At 41.7% G+C, this 22,796-nt stretch overlaps 2 protein-coding genes across 6 annotated transcripts; one reads left to right on the top strand and one right to left on the bottom strand.

Moving 5' to 3' along the window:
* Window positions 1-121: 121 nt before the first annotated feature.
* Window positions 122-6,072, bottom strand: UFD1 (ubiquitin recognition factor in ER associated degradation 1). Of its 4 annotated transcripts, XR_011905415.1 has the most exons (14): window positions 5,827-6,072; window positions 5,581-5,713; window positions 5,245-5,277; window positions 4,288-4,409; window positions 3,824-3,954; window positions 3,345-3,417; window positions 2,611-2,679; window positions 2,011-2,076; window positions 1,669-1,716; window positions 1,196-1,284; window positions 1,030-1,111; window positions 607-703; window positions 378-467; window positions 161-272 (listed from the first exon to the last, which is right to left on the bottom strand). XR_011905415.1 is itself a non-coding variant. In XM_072350921.1 (13 exons), exons 1-12 carry the CDS (start codon window positions 5,938-5,940, stop codon window positions 629-631), a joined length of 1,035 nt encoding a protein of 344 aa, XP_072207022.1. In that variant the 5' UTR covers window positions 5,941-6,072; the 3' UTR covers window positions 161-467; window positions 607-628. The 4 variants fall into 4 exon arrangements, 2 of the variants coding, with proteins under 2 accessions (XP_072207021.1, XP_072207022.1); XM_072350921.1 differs by having other exon boundaries at window positions 161-467; XR_011905414.1 differs by having other exon boundaries at window positions 162-272; window positions 378-703; window positions 5,827-6,071.
* Window positions 5,925-18,064, top strand: CDC45 (cell division cycle 45). Of its 2 annotated transcripts, none has more exons than XM_072350918.1 (19): window positions 5,925-6,401; window positions 7,459-7,518; window positions 7,790-7,882; window positions 8,314-8,451; window positions 8,955-9,098; window positions 9,973-10,028; window positions 10,534-10,582; window positions 11,289-11,350; window positions 11,660-11,710; window positions 12,443-12,562; window positions 12,937-13,068; window positions 13,385-13,483; window positions 13,722-13,883; window positions 14,072-14,210; window positions 14,577-14,660; window positions 14,863-14,981; window positions 15,275-15,351; window positions 16,093-16,159; window positions 17,077-18,064. In XM_072350918.1, the coding sequence occupies exons 1-18, from the start codon at window positions 6,351-6,353 to the stop codon at window positions 16,155-16,157; spliced, it is 1,701 nt and encodes a 566-aa protein (XP_072207019.1). In that variant the 5' UTR covers window positions 5,925-6,350; the 3' UTR covers window positions 16,158-16,159; window positions 17,077-18,064. The 2 variants fall into 2 exon arrangements, with proteins under 2 accessions (XP_072207019.1, XP_072207020.1); XM_072350919.1 differs by having other exon boundaries at window positions 6,265-6,401; window positions 17,112-17,246.
* Window positions 18,065-22,796: the final 4,732 nt, after the last annotated feature.

Below are 22,796 nucleotides of genomic sequence, written 5' to 3'. Positions count from 1 at the left end.
CGTGACCTTGCCGCCCCGCCCCCGACGCAGCCCCGCCCCCTCAGCCCGCCGCCCATTTCTCGCCGCGCCCCGCGATGAGCAGCCGGACAGCGAGGAACCGGCACTGCGCGGCTCAGCAACGAGCACGGCTTTATTTAGTACTGACAGCACGGCTTTATTTAGTACTGACAGCACGGCTTTATTTAGTACTGACAGCACGGCTTTATTTAGTACTGATAGCACCGCTCCCGGACGAGGTCAAGCCGCTGGCTGCACCCCCATACCGCCACAAGCTGGAGAACATATTGAGCAGCATGTTACTAAGTACAAAACGCATCATCGCACCCCACCTGCAGCCGAGATCCCCACAGCACAGCGCTCATCTGCACCGTGCCCACGTGGAGCAAAGCAAGCACAGAGCAGCAGCAGAGCTGGCACCAGCACAGAGGGCGGGCTGTCTGCTAGGAGCTGCTTCCCACGGGGAAACCCTTTGCGACACATAGGAAAAATCCCTAACAGAACAATTCCTAGAACTCAATTTTCAAGTGAAAAATCAAGACCATCCACAGCACAGCATCCCTGTGTTGCAACTGCAATAACTAAGATGCAATACGCTGCAGTTCTCACTTTATTTTCCTCCTGCCAGACCTCACGGCTTCCTTCCCTTCTTGCGCAGGGACTGTCCTTCCCCCGAGAAGGCGATGAAGCGGCTTCCAGCTTCATCCTGGAAAGAGACAAAAGCCCGTCAGCTCTGCTCACTGCTTGGGTTTGATAAGGCTGAATTGTTGTTATAAAGCAGAGTCCGTCAGAGCAGCAAGGACTGCCCATCGTTCACATCCTTATCTACATCATTTCTGCTTCCTTTCCAAAAACCCAACGCCAGCATTTCCACAACGCTCCCATCTTTCACTGGCTCATACAACCTGCACCAGCCCAACCTCATTTCAGCAAGCAAGGACAAAAATCGAGTATGGGGAGAGGAAACAAACTCAGACAATGGTTTGAACCTTGCAGTTCTGTGCACACCTGGCAGCATCCAACTTTACTGACCTCTTCCACTTTCTTCACCAGCGGACGCGAGTTCCTAATGAATGTGATTCTACCAATCTTGAAGTCGTAGTTGGGTATTCCCCTGAAAAGCAGCATAGGTACATTAGACAAGAAACACTACATCGCTGATCCTTCACTTGCTGACAAGTGATTGAAAGCCACAAACCTTCGAATGTCTCCTGGTTTAATTGGTGACGGACTGGGCTCAACGCCTTTCTTCTTGCCATCCAACCTATTCCCGGAGCCAGAGAACGCCTGTGTATACAAACGTGAGCTTTAATTTAATAGTACCTTGTATTTGAAAGCACAGGGATATTACAGTCTGTTAATAACAAACAGAAAACCACCACCAAAATAAAGCCTTCTATAATCTTTCAGTTTGATTCAGAATGGTTTTTTTTGTACATGTAATAAGCTGATAAGCCCTGGTTGTAGGGGTACGTTTCAGCTACCTGTTCATAGACTGGCACATTAAGGACAGCAAGTCATACTGTCACTGGCTGTAAACACCACAAGACATCTGCAGACAGCTGCTGGTTAACGACAATCACCCCAAAGAACCACTACAGTTATCAGTACTGGGAGCTGCTGGGAACAACCTCATTTCACAACATGCAGAAAGGAGCAGAGAGGACTTACACGAAATCCCACGTCGCTCACATAACCACTATGGTCTGCTTCAACGTCCTGGCAGGCAAAAAGGGAGTTACTTCATGGTGTTCATCTTGTGATGAGCACAGTCAATGTAAAACGCTCCATAAACTTCTGACCAAACAAAGCCTTAGAAAAATCCATTTCCAAAAACTAGCAGCTGTTTAACAACCATCTCCCAAGTAACTCAAGCTAAAGCATCAGGTCAGTAAGTTTAAACTTAAGTAGCTTCAGCAAAGAAATAGTAACACATATATAGGTACATGCTGCTCTCTCACAACTGAGGCAGATCACTGGGAATGCATTTTGCAGAACAGGAGTTAAACTTACTGTGGTCTCTTCATGCTGAGCACTTCTTTCTGGTTCTTTGTACCCCAAAGGAGCATCAAAATCCACCTATTGACACAGGGTAAAAAAGCACAAGTACTTCTCTTTTACTCATAAGCTTTATACCGCTGATCCTCAGAGCTCCACAAACTACCGTTGCAACTTTAATCTAGAAAGCACAAGGAAGAACTGAGGCTTTAATATTAAATATATTTAACAAACAAAATTCAGAACAACACCACCACCACCTAAGCCTCCCCAGGAATGAATCTTAGCATGTAATTGAAACAGACCAGTAAAACAGCACTCGGCGCCATTGGAGATTTAACCAAGACAAGGTTGTTAAATAAGACTCCTCAGATTATGAAACACGTTGAATCTTAACATAACATTCCATGCACTGAAGTCACCTGATGGGACATGAAGTGTAGCACGTGGCCAGAGATGTGGTTACAGAGGTACACAGGTGCTCTTCAGTGAGTTGCCTTCCCTATCCCATCTGATGCTACCTCTCCTAGTGCCCAGTGCTACCAGTGCATGAGATGCCCTCTCTTTTTGCAAAGACATGGTAAAGCCAGACTTCCCATAGTAGTTATAACTTACGTTCATGTCGCATTCTATGATGGACACAGCTTTATCTGGTTTGGTCTCCATTACCCGAAGCTCGTAGATCTGAAACAGTTTGGAATATTTTAAGATTGCACATCTTCCAATGGGAGCGTTTTATCTTACACGTAAGAAAACCACAGCTAAATCCTTCCCCTCAGAAACCTTCAGACAAACTGAAGTGCTCTCTAGGCTAAAGGCTGGATACTTCAGAGTATCATGACAAAAACTTTTACTGAAGACACTAAATATATGCAATAGAGAACCGACCTCTTACTCTACCCTGCTGCACTCTTACTGTACCTTCATCTGCACTTCTGAAACTAAGTTTTGTATTCAGAATAATTTGTCTCATGATTCATAGGAATAGCAACAGTATTCTTAGCCCCCATGGGTAAAAAGCTGACTGAACTGACCCCTTTCTTTCTCCAACACCAAACTGACTGCACCATCTGTGACTATTTGCCAACAACGTTGTACAGCTCTATGCTGATTATTTAGGCATCAACAGTTGTGTTTAGTTTACAATCCCAAATGATTAACATATGTGTGCTGCCAAAAACGTCACCTACTAACACTCACCTAAAACAGATATCTATCACAAGATGTAGCCAAATATCTGTGTATCTACAACACTAAACTACAGAGCACTTTACATGGACCCTGCCTTTCTTGCACCAGATTGATGGCACAGAAATGGAACCTACATCAGATGGCGCTGTGTACTGTACCTTTTCATTGTAGTTGATGGCAATAACATCTCCAGTAGTTAGACAAGCAAAGTTTCTCAATGCATTTTCCAATCTGTGGAGCATGTTAAGATTCGTTTCTCCGGTGAAACGTCAAAGCTTTACAATTACTATCCTATGAAACTCTGATCTTTGTTCTCTCAAACGTGTTTTAAAAATCATCAGTAATGAAGACTGCCTTTTAATGAACATTAAGGCATATACAAATCCTTCTGTAGACGTTCTCCTATAGGACGCTTTTAAACTCAGGGGCCTTTCAGCTAAGACTCATGCTTATTTACACTCCAGGCTACGCTTTGTGCCAACATTCTGCACCAGGAGCTCTTTTTCCTTGTGGTTTGTTTTTCAGGAATGGCGGCAGTGCTACCTCCTAAGCATGAGCTGTGTCCAAAGAGACTGCTCTGCATCATTACAGCCGGGGAGTAAACCTTCCCTGGTCCACCAATGAACAGGAAGGATACACAGCTTTGGGATTGGTGATGTCAAGAAAATCCGGACTCTGTGGCTGAAATTTTGAGTAAGTGGCAACTTGGAGATTAACACTCTCCACTTGTACCAGGTCTCCCTCTTCCAGCAGCAAGTTCTGCATCATCTGCGAGTATGAGAACAAAGATACAAAGCACTGTATGAACACAGACAACGTTTTTGATTCTCCTTATTTTGCCAAAGCTGCCATCTTCCCTGAAACGCACCAGATTAGCGTGTTTGAATTTCAGGGAGAAGACAGGTGCATCTTAAGTAACATCCTGCTTTGTTTTGGTTAAACTCATACTGAGAGAAACCTGAGCTGTGACTGAAAGCTGCTTTAGGATCATGACTAGCAAAGACTGGCAACTTCAGGAAACATTATATCCCTTTAACATTACCCTGGCAGCTCCTCAGTCCTGCTCTTCAGGTTCTGGCAGTTCAGCGTAAGACAACTCACCCAGTGCGGTAGGTAACATATACCCTCGTCAGCCACAAATTCGAGCACTCCACAGTGCGTCATCCGGTCTGAATTTTTATTGGTCAGCTTGAACAGCATTGGATAAGTAATATTGAGCCGGCCTGGAGAGAGAGGAGAAAAAACAACAACACAGTGCAGTTGTGGAGCTTTCACAGATTGAACATTAGTAAAAGCAGCAGCCAGGGTATAGGAGAGGATTTCCCTCATGCCATTATTTCAGCGTCTCAAAACTACATCAGCGTCTCAAAACTACAAACCCAGGAGAGAATGGAGATACAGAAGCACTGTACTGCCTTTGTACTCGGGGCTTAAATGCTTCCATTTACACGGGGACCGGGGATTAGCAACCACATCATCCTGAGCTCAGAGATGAGCCAGCACGGGGTATTATTTAGTACAGGAATTTATTATTGTTGCGTAAGTGTTTATTATCAGCTCCCACCTAATTAATATTAACACCTCTGGCCTATTTTAAAGATAAATCCTGACACAATAATTTCTTTGAGAATAAGTAATGACCACAATCCAGAGGGGAACAAAAGGGCCGACTGAAGGAGCCCAATAAGCCGCCTCAGCTCTTTCGAAGTTCATTTTCACCTTCTTTTTATTTGACGACAGATCTTCCCTTCAGCCAGCAGCACCCAGAACCAGCAGGAGGACATAAGAAACACTGGCTGACTGTTCTACCAGTTACTGGACACTGACTCACGTCTCAAGCAGCCCAACACACAGCTGTCTGTACACAGCCATGGGCAGCCCGCTGCCGACCCGGCTGCTCACCCACACAAAACCCACAGCTCTGCTTTCTAATGACCTTATCTCATACTCTTTGTTTGATCGGGCCCAAACAGACCCCCCAGACTGCCGTGCTATTCGGTGATGTGTTTGTATTTCTGCTCCTTCCTAACGCCATGCCAGAAGAAAACATCCACTTACTGAGCTGGTCCAAAGCAGACGGCGGCATAATTACTGCAGACAGGAGAAAGAGAGGAACATCAGGAAATTGGGCCGTACAATCAAAATGTAACACAATTCCACCGCGACCACGTTCGTTCTAACAGCTCGCACGGATTCATTTCAGGGTAGGACACCAGGCGGGATCATTCTCAGCTCCGCGCGCTCTCAGGGTGATCCCGAACCAGGTCCGTCCGGCCCAGCGCGCTCCCCGCCGTCCTCCCACCGCTGTGCCAGCAGCTCCGCGCAGCCCCGCCGTTACCGCGGCCCAACCCGCCCAACCCGGCCGGCTCCGAGTCAAAGAAAACAGGCACATACTCTTCCCGCCTTTCTCCACATCTGACCGGTCATTCGGCCCGGACAACAAGGACACGGAGAAGCAGCGGAACTGCGTGGAGAAACGGTTCTGGAAGACGCGGGGGATGGGATGGTCGAACATGTTGAAGGAGAACTGCGGGACAAACAGCCGCGTCAGCGCCGCCAAGACCCGCCGGCGTCACGGCCCCGACCGGCCCCGACCGCCCCCCGCGGCCCCGCGCTGTCCCGGCGCCCCCCAGCCCTCACCATGGCGGCGGCGCGGCGCAGCGCCCGCTGCTGCTGCCGGTGCTGAGGGCGGACGGGGCCGCTCCGCTGCCGGACGCCGCCGATCCGCCCCCGGCACCGCCCCCCGGCCGCCATCTTGGGTGAGGGCAGAAGGCTGGAGGTGACGCCGGCCGTTGCGATGGCGGTTCCTGACGCTCGGCCCGTTCGCCGCCAACGAACCCGAACCGGGCCGCCGCCTGCTGCTCCTTCTCGCTGCGTTCTCGCGGCCAAATAAGCAAACTGCCCTCGACAAAGATGGCGGCAACGGCAACCGAGCGTGGTACGGTACTTCCGTCCTGCTGCAATTGGCCCGCCTCGCTGTCGCGTCTCTCTCGTGCCGATCTCACTGGCGAACACCCGGATGACGGCTCGTCCAATCCGCGCTGCGAAGTAGCGACGGCTGCTTTTCCGTTGGCCAATGGGAAGCGGCGCTGCTTTGGCGCCCACTTTGAGCGGAGGCGACCGGCGGCCGGCGGCGTTTCCTCATCGCTCTTCTCGCCGCCGCCATGTTCGTCACCGACTGCCGCCGGGAGTTCTACGATGTGATCGTCAGCCAGGTGCGGGCGGCGCGGCGCGGGCGGAGCCGCCTCCCCTCGGGCCGCCGTCCGGGGCTGCCTCGCGGAGCGCCCGACCCGGTCAGCGGTGGGGCTGAGGCGGCTGCCCCGCTACCCCGAGGCTGTGGGGGGAACCGCGGGCTGCGCTCGGGGCCGCCGCTGCCGGGGGGGGAGAGACGAGCTGAGGGCGTAGGGCCGCCGGGAGGGTGCGCTCTGTAAGTGTGCGCTCTGTAAGTGTGCGCTCTGTAAGTGTGCGCTCTGCAGGCTGAGCTCCGCGGTCTGCCGCGTTTCGGCTTCCCTTTTGTTCAACAGAGGCAGCTCTAGGTTTGCCTTTGTTTTTTTGTTCGTTTGTTTGTTTTTAAAGTATCTTGTTAACCACCGTAATGCTGCATTCCCAGTCTCTGGATCTCGTTAATTAACCCTGAAGCCTCGCTGCCCGCTTTCCTCTAAGCCTGGTTTTGCCCCCCGCCGATCCGCGTCCCGAAGCGGGCAAGCTTTCCTGCTTTCCTTGTGCGCTCCGTCGCGTTCTGCCTGCGGAACTTCCACAGGCTGCGCGATGTGAAACGTTTCTCTCGGCTGCTCCGCCTGTGAGAAGGAACGCTCAAACAAAACAAAAGAGAAGCTACCTGGACCTAGGCTATATGCGAGGCGTTGCCTCGGGCCTGTTTTTGCTCCAGGCTTTTATTGTTCGAGGCCGTTCCAGATCGTGTACTGAGAACTTCGGCTGTTTGAGACGCACAAAGCACGGCTGTGGAGCTGCCCGGCTCTGACCCGGTGGCACAGCGGGCTGCCAGCAGGAGGCTGCGTGCTGTGAGCACACGGGCACTTTGGGTGTGATTTCACTGCTTTAAGCGGGGCTGTTCGTTGTTCACGTTTGCTGGGATCCAAATGGTTTATTTTGTTGCAGTGCCTGTTTAGATCCAGTCCTGTTCCCTGCTTATAGTGACATCTGCTTGAATTCCTTCCTTTCTCATCCCACGGTCACCCATTTCATGTACCAGCTCACTAGGTCTGTCCCCTTTGTTAATAAGTTAATGCTGTTACTCTACTATTTTTGCAGAGGGTTCTTCTTCTTGTGGCCTCAGACGTCGATGCGTTGTGTGCTTGTAAAATACTCCAAGTAAGTGTTTGTACCTCTGCAGGCTAACTCAAACAAAGTCACTGGGTTTCTTTGGATGGGTTTGGACTCAGAAAAGGGTAAATTTTAAACTGATTTTGTGAAATGTTTTCTCCGTGCATCATAATGTGGGCACGCAGTAAGCCGTATTCCCAGAGCCAGTGTCACGTAGTCACTTTGGACATCTTCGAGATAAAGATTAGTTATAGCACAGCACAGTAACACAGAAGAGATTGTTCCCCACTGTAGCTGACAGCTGTTTGCTTCATTTCAGGCTTTATTTCAATGTGATCACGTGCAATATACACTAGTCCCTGTGTCTGGATGGCAAGAACTTGAAACTGCCTTTCTTGAGCATAAAGATCAGGTAAAAAGAGAAATTGCAGCTCATTGTGTATAGACATTTATTTCTGTCCTTTCCCCAACTTAAAATGTCAGCTCTTCATGTAACTATATTATTTCTTACCTCAACACGGTGCTTAAGTTTTAATATTCCAAATTTGTTGAGGTCTTTTTTGTGATATATGTTTTTTAATATTAGCTCATTTCTAATTGATTGAGCCTGAGCATGCGCACATTCTGGGATGTGGAAGGTGGTGGTACTGGACATCCAATGTCCAAACTTAAACATGGTCTGTTGTCTTGCAAGTTTTTTTCCTTCTTTGGGTCATCTAACACCAGGAAGTGAATGTTGGTTTTGGCAGCAGTGAGTGCTCTGTGGTCTTGTATAGGTGTTTGTAGTCTTCCACGTTTCCCACTAATTAAACTGAAAAATGTTTGTTTTGGTTTTGTTTGCAGTTCAAATATTTTGTTTTTATTAACTGTGGTGCCAATGTGGACCTGCTGGAGATCTTGCAGCCTGACGAAGACACTTATTTTTTTGTGTGTGACAGCCACAGACCTATCAACGTAGTGAATGTTTACAATGAGACACAGGTGAGCTGAGCTTTTCTTACAGCTTGTATTGTAACAAACAGTGTGTGTTCTGTGGGGTGGGGGTGCCTCAGTGCTATTCTGTGTTTGGCAGAACTGCTCGCAGTCAGGAAATGAACGTTACTGATACAGATATCCATTAATATTGGCAGATCAGCTACCAAAACTTAGACTGTTAGTGCTGGGATAGCTGTCTGTAGAGTTCTCTTTCTGCAGCTCACACTGGTACGAATCAGAAGATGAGCATTGTACGGTGTGTAACAGTCTCAAGTAGTTCTTTCATGCCGTGCTCTAACTATGATTTCATTGTGGAAAAAGAATGCAGTTTCTACTCTTACGCTGGATAAATAAGCACAGTCTTCGTAAAAACACAACTACTGCTTTTTAACACTGGGGTGGATAACAGCCAAAATGAGTTTTTGGTTTCTCTTTTGAAGTATCTGAAGCTTTCACATTTGTTGTTTGAAATGGTACTTTGCTGAAAAAGATGCCTTTATTCTCGCTAGATTAAACTGTTAGTTAAGCAAGATGACGATCTCGATGTTCCTGCTTATGACGATATCTTCAGAGATGAAGAGGACGAAGAAGAGGACTCAGAGAATGACAGCGATGGCTCAGAACCGTCAGATAAGCGCAGGCGTTTTGAAGAGGTTTGTTTCTGGTGCTTCATTTTCTAGAAAAGGAAAATAAGACAGTTATTAGAAGTGCTGGAGCAGATTAATTAACAGCAATAACATACTGGATCTGGTAGAAAATTGTGTGTGAGTAGAAGATAATTACTATGACTTTCCCTTGCACCGATTGTTTATTTGAGCTGCACTGAAATATTTTCTGCTGATCAAAACGTGTTTTGAACTTAAAATTGATTATGTGGTGCTGTCCTCGTGTAATTGCTTAACTGAGGAGATCGACCTCTGCTTATGTGCTCTGGGCTTCTGAGTTCGGTAAAACACACAATTCAGATATAAACTATTTTTTATAATTTTTAACATAATTGTTAACATTCTACAGTACTTCCCATTAATCCAGGACTTCTTACTTAGGAAGAACCAATACTAGAAAATGAAAGACAAATCATAACCAGCACGTGCAAAAGCTACTTTTGAACGTGTGAAATATTGCACAGAGATCTTCATTAATCTGAGGATTTTAGATGATGATGCTTTTTAGGGAGTGTAAATATACACTGAGTTCCTCTGTTCTGAGCTTGATTAATTAACTTTATTTTTCCTCAGCGTCACTTTTGTTATAAAATGGTAAAATATGGTGTTGGTAGTGTTGAAAATCCTTTTATCTGTGTAGATGAGCTAAATCAATGGAAGCTGCAATAGGAAGGTGACATGACTTTAAGTATCTTCCTCAGAAAACATTTAATGATAATTCTTTTTCCCATTAAATGTCATAAGTAGAAATAATTCCTCTTTTAATGAAGATCTAGTCACTGAAGTAACTGCATAAGTGCTAATTTATTGGAGTGTGGTTTGGTTTTTTTTTAAGCATTTTAATGTCCAAATTAATTTGCAGGAGGTAATAGAGAGAACAATGAAAAGGCGACAAAGGCGAGAATGGGAGGCTCGCAGGTGAGCTTCAGGTTCTTTGTGTTATGCACATTTGTCTTTTGCTTTGTACATTTTGGTACTTGGTACTTTGTTTGCAATATGCTTTAGTTTTAACTTTTTCAGAAAGTGGAAAGACTTATTTAGCATATATATATATGTGTGTATATGTATGTGTATATATATATACACAAAGCTAAAACACTTATATGGAAGATAATTGTCAATAATTGTTTATAAATAGGAATAGCAAAAGCTGCAGAGCTTCACTGTTAAGCAGCACTATTAACTTGTCTAAGGATAAAATTTGAGCCACTTACTTTTTAATCTCAGTATTTTTAAATGAAATGATCAAGAAAAAAAGGAACACAATTTGAGGGATCAAAGATCTATTTTTCTTTTTTTTTTTCCAGTTTTATCTTTTTCTTACTGCTAAGATGAAATGAAATTATTTCACAGCTCAGGGTTATGATTTGAATTGGATAAGTCTGGTTTTTCACTTAGTCAGACATATTTTTTCCTCTTTTAGACGTGAAATTCTTTTTGATTACGAGCAATATGAATACCATGGGACCTCAGTAAGTATCAGCTCCTTCTCCACAAAATTACAAGGTGCCAGTGTAATTCTGATGTTGGATGCTATCCAATCAGCTTTATTTAATACAATTTGTAACTAACTAACAATACTTTACGTAATAGTCTTTATTAGATATGGTGAGACACACAATGGACAAACAAGCAGTTTGCCGTAGCAGTTCAAAGTTCTCTGGCTGTGCACATCTGTTTTTCCTGTTATTAAATTAGAGATGTCCCAGAAACATCCCAGTAGGCTGGGACGGTAGTGCCAACTGCATGGCAGTGTGCGGAACAGTGTTAACAGTGGGAGAAAAAGTTGGAGCAGAACTATTAACATTTCTGCTGCTGGATATCTTTTATGCTTGTATAGTAAAACTAGTAGTGGATTTTTGTTTTTATTTTTATTTAGATTTTGGTAAAAGTACCTCTATGCGCCAGAATACTTTTGTGAAAAGACTTAAAGATATGGGGAGCTTGTTTGCCTTTCTAAGTTTTGAAGTTGTCAGAATATTTCAGGCATTACAAATGCAATGCAGGCTTGCAGAACTTCATGAAATACTTTTCTGTTTACTTAAGCTTTAAAGTAAGATGCTGGTAGATTGTCACACTCGACCACACATCAATTGGCAAAGTTAAGTTTTCTGTCTGCATAGCGAAGTGAGAGCTTTGTGTTCATTTGCCCTCTCTTTTTGCTTTCCTTTCATGTAGTCTGCGATGGTGATGTTTGATCTGGCGTGGATAATGTCTAAAGATTTGAATGACATGTTGTGGTAGGTTTCTGTTACCATTTCTTGTGAAGGCTGTAAATAATTGCACAGTAAAGAAGTGAGATTTTCCAAAACTGTGATTTCAGCATAAGATACCAGCTTATTTCCTAAGCAAATGTCTGTCTTAATTTGGAGGACCCGGCTGCATAAACTGATTAAAATAACCGTGTACTACTTTGTTACTGACTCCTATGCCCAGTTGATGAATCGTGTTTCTACCTCGTTCTGTTACATACCTAAATATTTAAATACAGTACACCTTCCAGGTTTGTTTGTTTGTTTGTTTTAACTTGTTTGTTTTCCCAATTTCAGGTGGGCAATTGTTGGCCTAACAGATCAGTGGGTCCAAGATAAAGTTACTCAGTAAGAAGGCTTTTTTCCTTTTCTTCTTATTTTTTTTGGAGCAGCTAATAGCAATTAATAAAGATCATGAAATGTTGGAATTTAATGTTACACAATTATGGAAAATGGCATTAAATATCTTAATGATTAAAAGTGATCTTATGCCTTACAAAAACAGGATATACTTCAGAGAAATTATTTTCTTTTTCTGCTGTTAAGAACTTTTAAACTCATTTGGCTTTTATAATATAACTTCTAATCTTGGAAGAAATGGTGTTCAGTAGTAGCTTATGTAAATGTGACTGATACAGTTTTTTTTTTTAAAGGGGAAAAATCTGTATATTCTGTGGACTCCTGCTTCCTTTCCTATCTTACTAGACACGTTCCAATTCTTTTCCTTTCCCAACCCTTTTCTTTCCTATGAGATACCATCAGATTTCCAGTGGTTCACACATAGACCTTAATTCTGATATTCTGTTTTTACTAATACACCGATCTCTCTAACAAGGTAAATGTAATAAAGATTTGATTCGCTGCTCAGTCTGTCTCTCTGGGTGGGTTTTATTTTAGTCCTAATTGCCTGGGTGTAGAGCTGAGTATTGAAAGTCTGTTATTTCACAAGTCGTGTTTCTGAGAAGTGTCTGCAGTTTTCTATGCTGCTTTCTGATGAGTGTGCAATCTTCAGGAAGCATTTTGTGTTCTCCTATTCACATATCATGATACAAGTGACATTTCTTTTTATTCTTTTTAAAGAATGAAGTATGTGACTGACATTGGAGTCCTGCAGCGCCACGTGTCTCGCCATAACCACCGCAATGAGGATGAAGAAAACTCCCTGTCAATTGATTGCATGCGAATAGCATTTGAATACGAGTATCCTTGCTTTGAACTCGGCAAAATCAAACTGTGCTGTGCCTACTTGATGCACCCAAGCTGAGTTTATATTGAGGGAAAGAAATCCCAAGCTGCTTTGCTGCTGAAAACAGAATTAGAAAAAGAAAGAAAATGTGAATGTCTTGTTGAACACGAGAATCTTTCAGTACCTCCCACAGCTTCATTTCAGCTTAACTACAGATTTAGTTAGATGTCAGAGTTTCTTGTCTTGCAGCGTTACTTGTAGCTGCATCTTTTCACAGAGATTAGACAAACACTGTATAGGGCAATTGAAGGCACCTGCTAGTTAGAGAGTTCTCTGTCTGTAACTTCAGAGAATGTATATGCTTGTATTTCCTATAATTCCTGTTCAGTCTGCGCCTGGCACTTTATCAGCACTGGTCTCTGTATGAAAGTCTCTGTAATACTTCATATACCTCTGCTAACTTTAAGCTTTGGTCAGTACAAGGACAGAAGCGGCTGCAGGAGTTTTTGGCTGACATGGGGTGAGTTTCTTTTAGTGGTGTGTTGTTTTTCAAATGTGTTTGTAGGGCTCTGAGTCCGTTGTGGAGTCTCTTTGAGTTGAGTTGTGCCACTCGTGCCTTACTGTATGAAGAATAATTCAGCTATGTGCCCTTAACTTGAATAGTCGATTTGGAAATGACTTACACATTCTTATACCTGCTCTTCAATGACTAAAGCAAAACAAGCTCAGTCAGACTTTGTTTGCTAAACTACCAGATCTTAATGCCTTATGAAAGCAAGGAAGAATATTTGTTTCTTCTGGCTTTATCTATTGGTAATTTCTCCTTCTGTTTTCAGTTTGCCTTTGAAGCAAGTGAAACAGAAGTTTAATTCCATGGACATGTCTTTGAAAGAAAATCTTCGGGAAATGATAGAAGAATCTGCAAATAAGTTTGGGTAAATTGTTTTACATACAAGTGATTTATCTGAAAATATTTTTTTGGTTAAATTCAGATGTTTTTATATGAAGTGGATGTAATGTCTCCTTCAAAAAAAAGATAAGACAAAGTAATATTAGACTCTTTGCAAATGTTAGAGTGAAATTAATCTTCACGTTCTTAACAATAACACACCGAGGAGATAATATTAACATTCACCAGCTGAAATCATTGACTATTTTTATCTCATTTTACAGAATGAAGGATTTAAGAGTTCAGACCTTTAGCATTCACTTTGGCTTCAAGAACAAGTTCTTAGCAAGTGATATAGTTTATGCCACAGCTTCTCTCATGGAGAGCATAGAGAAAGAGGGACCTGAAACAACTAATTTCATTAAAGCTTTGGACAGTCTCTCCAGGTACAAAAAATTCTCATTGTTCTTTTGCAATTTTATTTAGGGAATGTGGGTTAAATATCTAAAAGATGCATTGATGATTAAATTAAAGAAAATACCCTCAGGGATGGCATGTAGAAATGTCCCATTTATGCATGGAAAAGCTTTACATTTTTATATAAAGGCATTTGCTTTTCCTCTGTCTTTTGCAGGGGTAACCTGGACAAACTGCACCAGGGGCTGGAGCTAGCCAAAAAGCAGTTACGTGCCATTCAGCAGACGGTAGCCAGCTGCATTTGCACCAACCTTGTTATTTCTCAAGGGCCTTTTCTTTATTGCTCTCTCATGGAGGTCAGAATTCTATTTTTCTCCCATCTCATATTTCAGTGTCATGTTTTGTCTGATTTGAATAATGTTTTCCTAACTTTGGCTCAATAAGAATGATGCCAACACAAAGTCAGAAAGAATCTATCTATACTGTTCTGTCCTCCCATGTGTCAGTATTGACATCTGCTCTGTAATTCACAAAGAAAGAATCAGTTTTCTCAAATGTGAGAGCTTAGTTACCAAGTAAAGTAGGAGATATCAAACTCCTTTACTGCAATGGTTCTTCTTAGTGATGCAAAGCTTTTAGCTGTGTCAGTAGGTATCAGAATTTAAATCAATAAATGGAACCATTGTCATGTGTTGTAATTGAAATAATTCTTGTTTTCCCAGGGTACGCCAGATGTGAAACTGTTTTCCAAACCAGTATCTCTGTGCCTGCTTAGTAAATACTTGCTCAAATCCTTTGTTTGCTCTGTAAGTAAATCAGGTTTCATGTAACTTTTGGCCTATGTAATAGTTATTGTTCTGCTGGCGACTTACAGTTAACAACTAAAATGTTTTCATGTCAACTTAAAAATTTAAAAGTTTTTCTGCTGATTGTTTGGGTAATTTTAGCACCTTTATGAATTCTGTTCCTGGGGAACTTCCTAGCACAACGAACCTTTCTGATTTCCAGACAAAAAACAAGCGCTGCAAATTACTGCCACTGATAATGGCTGCTCCAATGGATGTTGAACAGGGAACTGTGATCATGGTGGGGATTCCTCCAGAGACAGAAAGCTCTGACAAAAAGAAGTAAGGATGTTGTTTAAAAGATCTTACTAGAGGTATCCATATGCTTTTCCTGTCTCTGAGACAACTACATCTTTCCTTTACCTACTTATTGACTTCACCTGCATCCTTCTTAAAAGATGCTTTTGCTTATGGTATACATGAGGTACTTTGAGAGAGGATATAAACTTTCTCCAGCTCCCTTGTACAGTTTTTTTCCTCCATCTTAACTACTTAGGTATTTATCTTAAGAGAGCTATGTCTCTTAGTGGGTGGTGCCTTCTAATACGTAACCAACTTTGTGTTTTATCTTGTAGCTTTTTTGGAAGAGCATTTGAGAAAGCTGCTGATAGTACCAATTCTAGGACTTTACACAACCATTTCGACATGTCCAGTGAGTAATGCCGTCTTTCATTTCGTGTAATTCATTCACCCTGTATTCCTTTAGGGGTCAGTGTTCACACAGACTCCATCAAGCAAAATGACTGTAGACAATTTACTCATTTCTGTTTGTCTTGGACACAAATGTGAGAACTCCATTCCTGAGTCTAGGATAGATACAAACTGCATCTTAGTTTGCTGATCTTTTTATTTCTTTTCTGTTTTTTAAGTCATGTCTGGTACAGAAGTGAAACTATGTAGCAGGGGCTTGCTTGTCATTTTGAGACAGTGTAAAGGTTGCACAGGGTAATGATTTTCATATGTACACTTCATTTGCGATCTATAAGGATATCTGTGAGGGCTTTTGTATCTGGCAGCCAAGCCAAGTATGGTATTGATGTTACAAGGTTTATTCCTGATTGACTCTTTGAAAAACAAGATATTTATGCAGTGAGATTCTGCTTGCTTTGTGTTTTAGCTCTACACGTTTTGATTGTATTTGCACATTGAACGTAAAACAAACTCTCCTAGGTTTAAAACATGGTGACTATATTTTGTAGTGAGCACCTAGAAACGTGAGTTTGCTGGAATGAACAATGCATGTTGCATTTTGCCCAAACAAATGGTTTCTCTTTTTTTTTCTTAAGGCTGGTTAGGAATATAAATAAGCATAGTAGGAATCAGCACCCTTTGTATGATACCTGACATGTCTTTCAGTTATTTGTATCATGTAACAAGGTACTTTATATTTTAGTAATTGAATTGAAAACAGAAGACAGGAGCAAATTTCTGGATGCACTCATCTCTCTCTTGTCCTAATGGTAAGACAGTGTAAAAATTAATTCAGAAATGTATTACAGTTCAAGTTAGTAACCAAATGACATTCACATGTTATCTGTAGAATGTTCTAATAGAACACAGCAATTTCCAGTGAAAATAAAGAGTGAAGGTAAGGATTTCTTACAAAGATGGTTGTTTTTCTTCTGGAATGGAGGCAGACGATTTGAGAAAAGAACTTTTTCTTTTGAGACATTTAAATGTCATCATTTCTAAGCTTTTAGAAATTATTCTAGCTGTTTGTGGCTTTTCGATTTCATTTGTAAAAGGAGCAGCTGATTATGTTGTGAAAGGAAATGGAGATTATTAGTTAATTGTGATTGACAGTCCATTATTGACAACTTCTTTCATTTATGGTAGCTTGCTTGAGCTCAGGGCAGAATCTTGGTCATAGGATTACCATTCTTGCCTTTGAAGTTAAAGTTGTTTGTTATTTGTGTGGCACTTTTTGTTGGTTTTGTTCGTTTCCTTTTGTTTATAACATTGAAGTAACCTTTCTAGCCAGATTTAAGATTTTATTTGTAGTTGTGACTTTTTGCTTTGCACTTGTTCCAAGTCTGTCTTAAAGCAGTTTTAGGACAAAACAAATTTTACTGTGTACTTGATGAGATTAGAATTTGTTGGAACCATTTCCTAATACTTACGGTTTATTAGTTATGAACTATCTTCATTGGTCTGTGCTTATTCCAGAGGATTGGTTGGGGATAGTTAGCTTCTTTGGGAGAACGCAAAACTCTAAACTGTTTTGTGACATTTGTTCAGAACAGCCTGTAAAACTGTCTAAAGCTGTCTCAAGTACCTCCTGATTCCTTCGTATCTAGACAGAGATATTCTTCAGTATTTACATGTGGTATTTACTGGGATTCCTATGCCTATTTGTTTCTTTATGCTTCAACTACAGATTGTTTCAGATTGTCTTCTGGCCTTGTTATGCAGTGGTGCTTTCTGGTTCCTTGTGCTGGAAGCTGAGGATCAGATGCTCTGAAGTTGTTTCAGATGTTCCAGACTTCGTAGTGCTGTGATTGTCATCTCGCTTTATCTGAAATGTTCCGATACAGGCCTGGACTTTTGGTTTGGTGCTTAAGAGGCTAAAGGATTTCTAACCCGAGCACACAGATGCTGGATACTGCTTCTTTGTAAGAACTCCATCCTTGTAAAGGCAAAGTGCCTCAAGTAGGAGAATTTGTACGTGGTGTTTCTGTTCATCAAACCTGCTTTTATTAGTAGATGTACGCCTTTGATATTTAGCTGTGAATGTTTTAAAATCCTTTTTAAAATAACATCTTGAAAATTCATTATGAAAATCTTTTTTGGTGCTGTCAGGCTGAAGCCTTGTACTTCGGTTGAAATAGCTGTTTGGTGAGGCAAGTTTTAAGGTTTTAGGGATTTGAAATCCGTGTAATGTACTAAGAAACTGCCAGTTACCAGATAAAATCTATGGAATCCCAGTGCCAGCAGAGCATTCTTAGTCATGCATTGTGATGCTGTATTGTCACCTGTAGACTAGCTTTGGCAATAACTTTTCTGGGAAGAATCTAAAACAGGATGATAACTGTGTGTGGACTGTAGCATTATAACTGTCAGCCTAGATCTCTTCAGTTCCATAACAGAAGTTCCAGTTCATTTTAGTCGTATGAGCTGGTGTTATATTTAGACTTATCCTGCTGTACATTGGGTGGGTATGTAAATGTTTGGAATTGTTTTTCTTCTTGTAATGCTTGCTTGAATTCTGTATGACTTCAATATTTTCAATGTATTATAATGAATATGTAAAGAGTATATATCATTACATTGTACTTGGTACAGATTTTTATTACAAGTTTATTTAATACCAAATGTGATCTAGATGTAGCCAGTGGAAATCGAATTAAACTATATATTTTTATCCAAACAGAAGGAGTTATTTAATGCTGTCTTTTTACCTGCAAAATCAAATCTTTGTGCCACCTTGTGGTAATGGAAAGTTGTGCTTCCTAAGTTTTAGTGCAGTGCGTTTGATACACAGCACAGTTCTGTGACTGATGAGTATCTTTGCAAATTATTACCACTGTTTTTTTATTTGAGGTTTTGTTATTGCTGTTAGTTTAGAAAGAAGGTGTGTGTGTGTGTGTGAGTGAGTGAGTTAGTGTTAGCCCGCAACTATCATGTTTCAAGAAATGCATAAGATTTCAGGCAAATTGGCCCTTTAGGATAAGCACATTGCGTTGTGCTGGGAGGATGGGAAATGGGACCTAGTTATTCTGCTGAGATGTGTGATTAAACTGGCAGGCTCTTTGACCTCCAACCAGTGTGGTGTCCATAGTTGAAGTTGTAGATGTATTAAATGGGGAAGAAGCTTCCCTTGTTGCCTCCTTTATTGGTTGCTGGGTTTTTTCCTGTTTTTGGTTTTTAGGGTTCTAGTTTTCCCAAGGTGGTTTTAGAACTGATCCAGAGGCTGTCAAATGTGACCCAAAACTGGTGAGGAATACTGAATGTTACATAAGAGAAAATAGTTACGTCTGTGTGGAAATTGGAGGATGTCTTTGTCAGTGGATAAAAAATGTGCATGTCAGCAATTTAGAATATGTGAAGTATCAGGCACTTTTTATGTAGCTCATTCTATGCTATAGAATTTGTAAATGAATATGATAATGCTGTTTACTCGGAGAATCATTGTACAGGAAGGTCCAACCTTCTGAAGCCTCCCTCGTATCATCAGAACAGCCCCATTCAGCAGTGAAGCAGCTGGAATGGCACAGTGAAATGCTGCCGACTGGTTCAGTAGTCACTTCTAACAGTTAAGTGTTGGACAGAGTTTCCATGCCAAGAATTCTTAACATCTCTTCATGAAGAGATTATTATGCACTTGATTTATTTGTCCAAATAGAAAATGTGGCCCTGACACGTCATTCTAAAAGAAATAGTTAAAGCAGTAAGAAATCGGCTTACCTTCTTTAGATGTATGGTGGCATTCCATGTCTGAATGCAAACAGAAACATTCCCTGAGGATTATGTTTGAGCTGCAGTAACTCTTTTTCCTCCAGTTTGTTTGCTGTAAAAATCAATGCTTTAGAATTCTGTTGCTCCTACTCTATTTTAGAGAACAACAAAAGTACGAAAGAAACAAAACCATCCTTTAAAAAGTTTGATGTTTTAAGGAAATTAAATGTACCAAAGTACTGAAGTGTCTGAACAAGCTGACTAAATCATGCTGTTCTTGCCCAGTGATTCATGACCACTTAGACATAATAGAGATTACACAGTAAGGACCTCATTTGATTGGAATTGAAGTGTATTCCCAGCCCCAAGAATCACAGGGAGTCAGCAGTTTTGTACTTACCAGTGTTGAGGTTGTGTAGTGGTGAAAATTAATTCTTACCTTCTATATTGCTCTTAAGAAAAAAAGGAAAAAGTACTGCAGCTTTCTTGTATGAATGAAGTACTAGGTTTATACCACCCTAAACGTAGGTGTAGCCGCAGGGAGGGACCAGAAGGACACTTGATCCAAATTTTGACATGTCTAATGTCAAAAACAGATGCTAGGGTACAAAGAAATAGCATGATGCTTCCTTCCGCATCTCACAGCCCTCCTTCCCAAGGACATCCTGATCCAGATGTGGTTTCTGTGTATTTGGTGCCTGTCAGTAGTTATCTGCAAACTGGAGTAACTTCCTCTCAGTTCCTTGTAAAGTTTTATCCTGTGTAATATTGTGTAGGGAGCAGACATGCAGCCTTGCCAATTGTTGGCTTTTTTGATGCTTTACAGTCTTTGCCTGTTTCCTCTGTGCAGTCATCATTTCATAAACCTCTTCTGTGTTCCCTGCAGTTATCTCTTCTCAGTCTTGAATAATGACAGCCTATTTTTTCCTTTTGCTGCAGCTGTTCTGGCATCCTGATTGCTGTTGCACTGCTTTAAGTAATTGTCAGACAGACCAGAAGGAAAATTGCAGGCAGTATTTGAGATGCAGATGCACAAGACTTATCAGGAGTGTAATGATATTGCCAGCTTTCTCTTCCTCTGTTTAATAGCTCCTCATGTGCTCCTTTTAACTGGTACTGTACTGTTCTGCTATCTGATGCCTTAATGGATGTAGCTGTTGTAACCCCAGTTCCTCTGTGCTGACTGGTAGGCTGGCAGTGGTCCAAATTAGCAGTTTTCTTGCTGTGTGCATCACTTCTCAGCCATCCAAGCAGAACGTAATCTGGTTGGTGGTGCTTATTTTTTCAAATCAAAGCAAGAGCGCAGTTAGTTTTTACTGATAGTAAAGAAAATGTAAGAAAAAAATGTCAGAGACCCCATCACTGAACGATGCATAAATAGATGGAGTAAATTCTGTTGACTTGGTGATATAAGATGGCAAAAAAGTGAGAGTGCTTAATGCTAAAATAATAAATTTTGTTTGCAAGTTTAGAACGGAAACATTTTTAGAAGATTTTTATTTTATTTTATTTTATTTTTTTAGTTCTTGTGGATGAAAGTAAACATCTCTACAACATTTTCTTTTGCAAATACTATTTGTATTTGCTACTCTAAAACTTTACATGAAGGACAGAAAATATTCCTGTCTGAAAACCCATCAATAATAGCTTCTTTCACTGTCAGGTCACCTTGCAGCCTTCACTTCTCCAGGCTCCACAGCCCCAGCTCTCACAGCCTGTCCCCCTAGGAAAGGTGTTCCATCCCATGGATCACTTTTGTGTCCCTCCTCTGGATGCACTCCAACAGGTCTGTGTCTCTCCTGCACTGCAGACTCCACGTCTGGACTCAGTACACCGGGTGAGGTCTCAAAGTGCAGAGCAGAGGGGCAGGAGCATCTCCTTTGTCCTGTTGGCCACACTGTTTTGGATGCAGCCCAGGATATGGCTGGCTTTCTGAGCTGTAAGGTCACATTGCTGGCTCATATCCAGCTTTCTAACTCCATAGGTAGAGAAATCCCAGGAAGCCTGATAGAGAAGTCTGGCTTGTTGAAGGGAAAGAAAACAGTGAATTGTTTGTTTCTTTACATGGAAAAATTAAAGTCTCTCTTGGCTCTCATGTACCATTGTTGGCTTCAAGGTGGTACTGAAAGTTCCCTTTGGATTGGATTCAAGGACTAAGGAAAAAATGCTGCCCAGGGTGGAGCTCTAAGTACATTGCCACCTCTATGCACAAGTTGTCTGAGTTATAAACACTTTCTTAGCAGGAAATATTACAGAACACTCACTAGGGAAAGAGAATGATGTGAGCTTTAATTTCAAACTATTCTCATTCTCTTCAAGCATTTGACTTTTATTTTTTTCCAATGCAGAAATTTATGAGCAAGCCTGAGCATACCTCATGTACTAACCAAGGTACAATGTACACGCAAGTGAAATCACAATATAGGTCATTTGCTTTCTGAATTCAGGCCTACTTAATTAAGTCTAGGTTTTGTTTTTCTTTCCCTAACTCACCTACAGAGCTCTCCAAAGTCAAACAGCTTTGTGACTTAAGAACCGTAGGTAATTTCTCTGGGTATTCCTTGATGTTATCTAGGTTACCTGTATTAGGTAAGTACTGATATTGAGTCTTCTGTTTTCTTTTAAAAAATAGTTTCAATTGAAATAATATCTTCCCAATCCTTGGACAAAGAGCTAATGTTCCCTTACAGAAACAGGTGCTGTCTTTTTAACTGTGTAGAGCACTCAGTTACCTCTCCTCACTGATACAGCATGTCTGTTTTTTCAGTCCTCGTGGTGTTGGTGTCTCCTTCCACTGTTTGGCTCGGTGGAATTTACTTTCATTTAATCATTCATTTGCAGCATGTCAGTGGAAAATTGGAGGCACCTGCACTGGATTGGAAAGAATTCACAGGGACATTCAGCTCTCTGTGCTTTTATTTGCTGGAAGTCACCAAAGGGCTCCTGAAATAATTATGCCATTAACAATTCCCTCCTGTGTGATATGAAAGTGTAGCTAGATCACTAGTCTATGAGGAAGGTAAAATAGTGTTTTTAAATGCCACTGTGATCACCGCTGTAATTCAGGATTCGAGTACCACGATTGCAGAATATATTTGTCAGGTTATGTTGTCTTATGGCAACTACTTGCTGTCAGTAACTTCACATTTTAGTGGAATTGCTCAGATCTCTAAGGGACCCGATCTATGTTTTTGAAACCATCTAAGCTGGCTTAGTGAGCTCTGTTTTATTTTTGTTACCAGGAATTAGTGAGTTACCTTATGATGCTTACCTGCTTTGTGGATATTTTTACTTCATCTGTTTTGAAGGATTTCAGTAAGAAACTTAGTGCTTTTAAGATACTGCTGTTTTGTACCTGCTATTCCAGTTGTCAGAAATGTTCTCAAACTGAGACAGACTGAGAAAGGAAAAATCATTCTGAACCATGCAGTTTTCCCTGCCACCTGCTTGTTCTTTCTGCTCCCATGAGTTATTGCTATCTGTGTGTTTTCTGTTTCTAACGTTAATCTAAGCTGCTTCCCATTCTTCCTACTAGCAGTCTAAATCTCCTTCAAGGCAGGAGTTTAAGTTTCTTTTCATTTTGTTGTAGCTTATTCACACCCACAGAAGCAGTGTTTGCTCATGCATAGGAGTAGGTATACAGTTACCTGCTTTGCAAAGCCAGCGTGTGCTGCTTCATGAACATGAAGACGGGGGGAGAGT

This window comes from Excalfactoria chinensis, chromosome 16 (genome assembly GCF_039878825.1).
Source record: "Excalfactoria chinensis isolate bCotChi1 chromosome 16, bCotChi1.hap2, whole genome shotgun sequence".
Lineage (NCBI taxonomy): Eukaryota > Metazoa > Chordata > Aves > Galliformes > Phasianidae > Excalfactoria > Excalfactoria chinensis.
The sequence above is the reverse complement of the archived record's forward strand: the minus strand, read 5'-3'. Positions and strand labels throughout refer to the sequence as shown.

Coding starts and splice junctions, on each gene's coding strand:
- CDC45 (XM_072350918.1), top strand. CDS start 6,351: ATGTTCGTCACCGACTGCCGCCGGGAGTTCTACGATGTGATCGTCAGC. Junction 11,351..11,659: donor GATTTGAATGACATGTTGTG/GTAGGTTTCTGT, acceptor TCCCAATTTCAG/GTGGGCAATTGTTGGCCTAA. Junction 12,563..12,936: donor CGAATAGCATTTGAATACGA/GTATCCTTGCTT, acceptor ATTCCTGTTCAG/TCTGCGCCTGGCACTTTATC.
- UFD1 (XM_072350921.1), bottom strand. CDS start 5,940: ATGGCGGCCGGGGGGCGGTGCCGGGGGCGGATCGGCGGCGTCCGGCAG. Junction 3,418..3,823: donor ATCACCAATCCCAAAGCTGT/GTATCCTTCCTG, acceptor CATGCTCCACAG/ATTGGAAAATGCATTGAGAA. Junction 2,680..3,344: donor CCATCAACTACAATGAAAAG/GTACAGTACACA, acceptor AAACTGTTTCAG/ATCTACGAGCTTCGGGTAAT.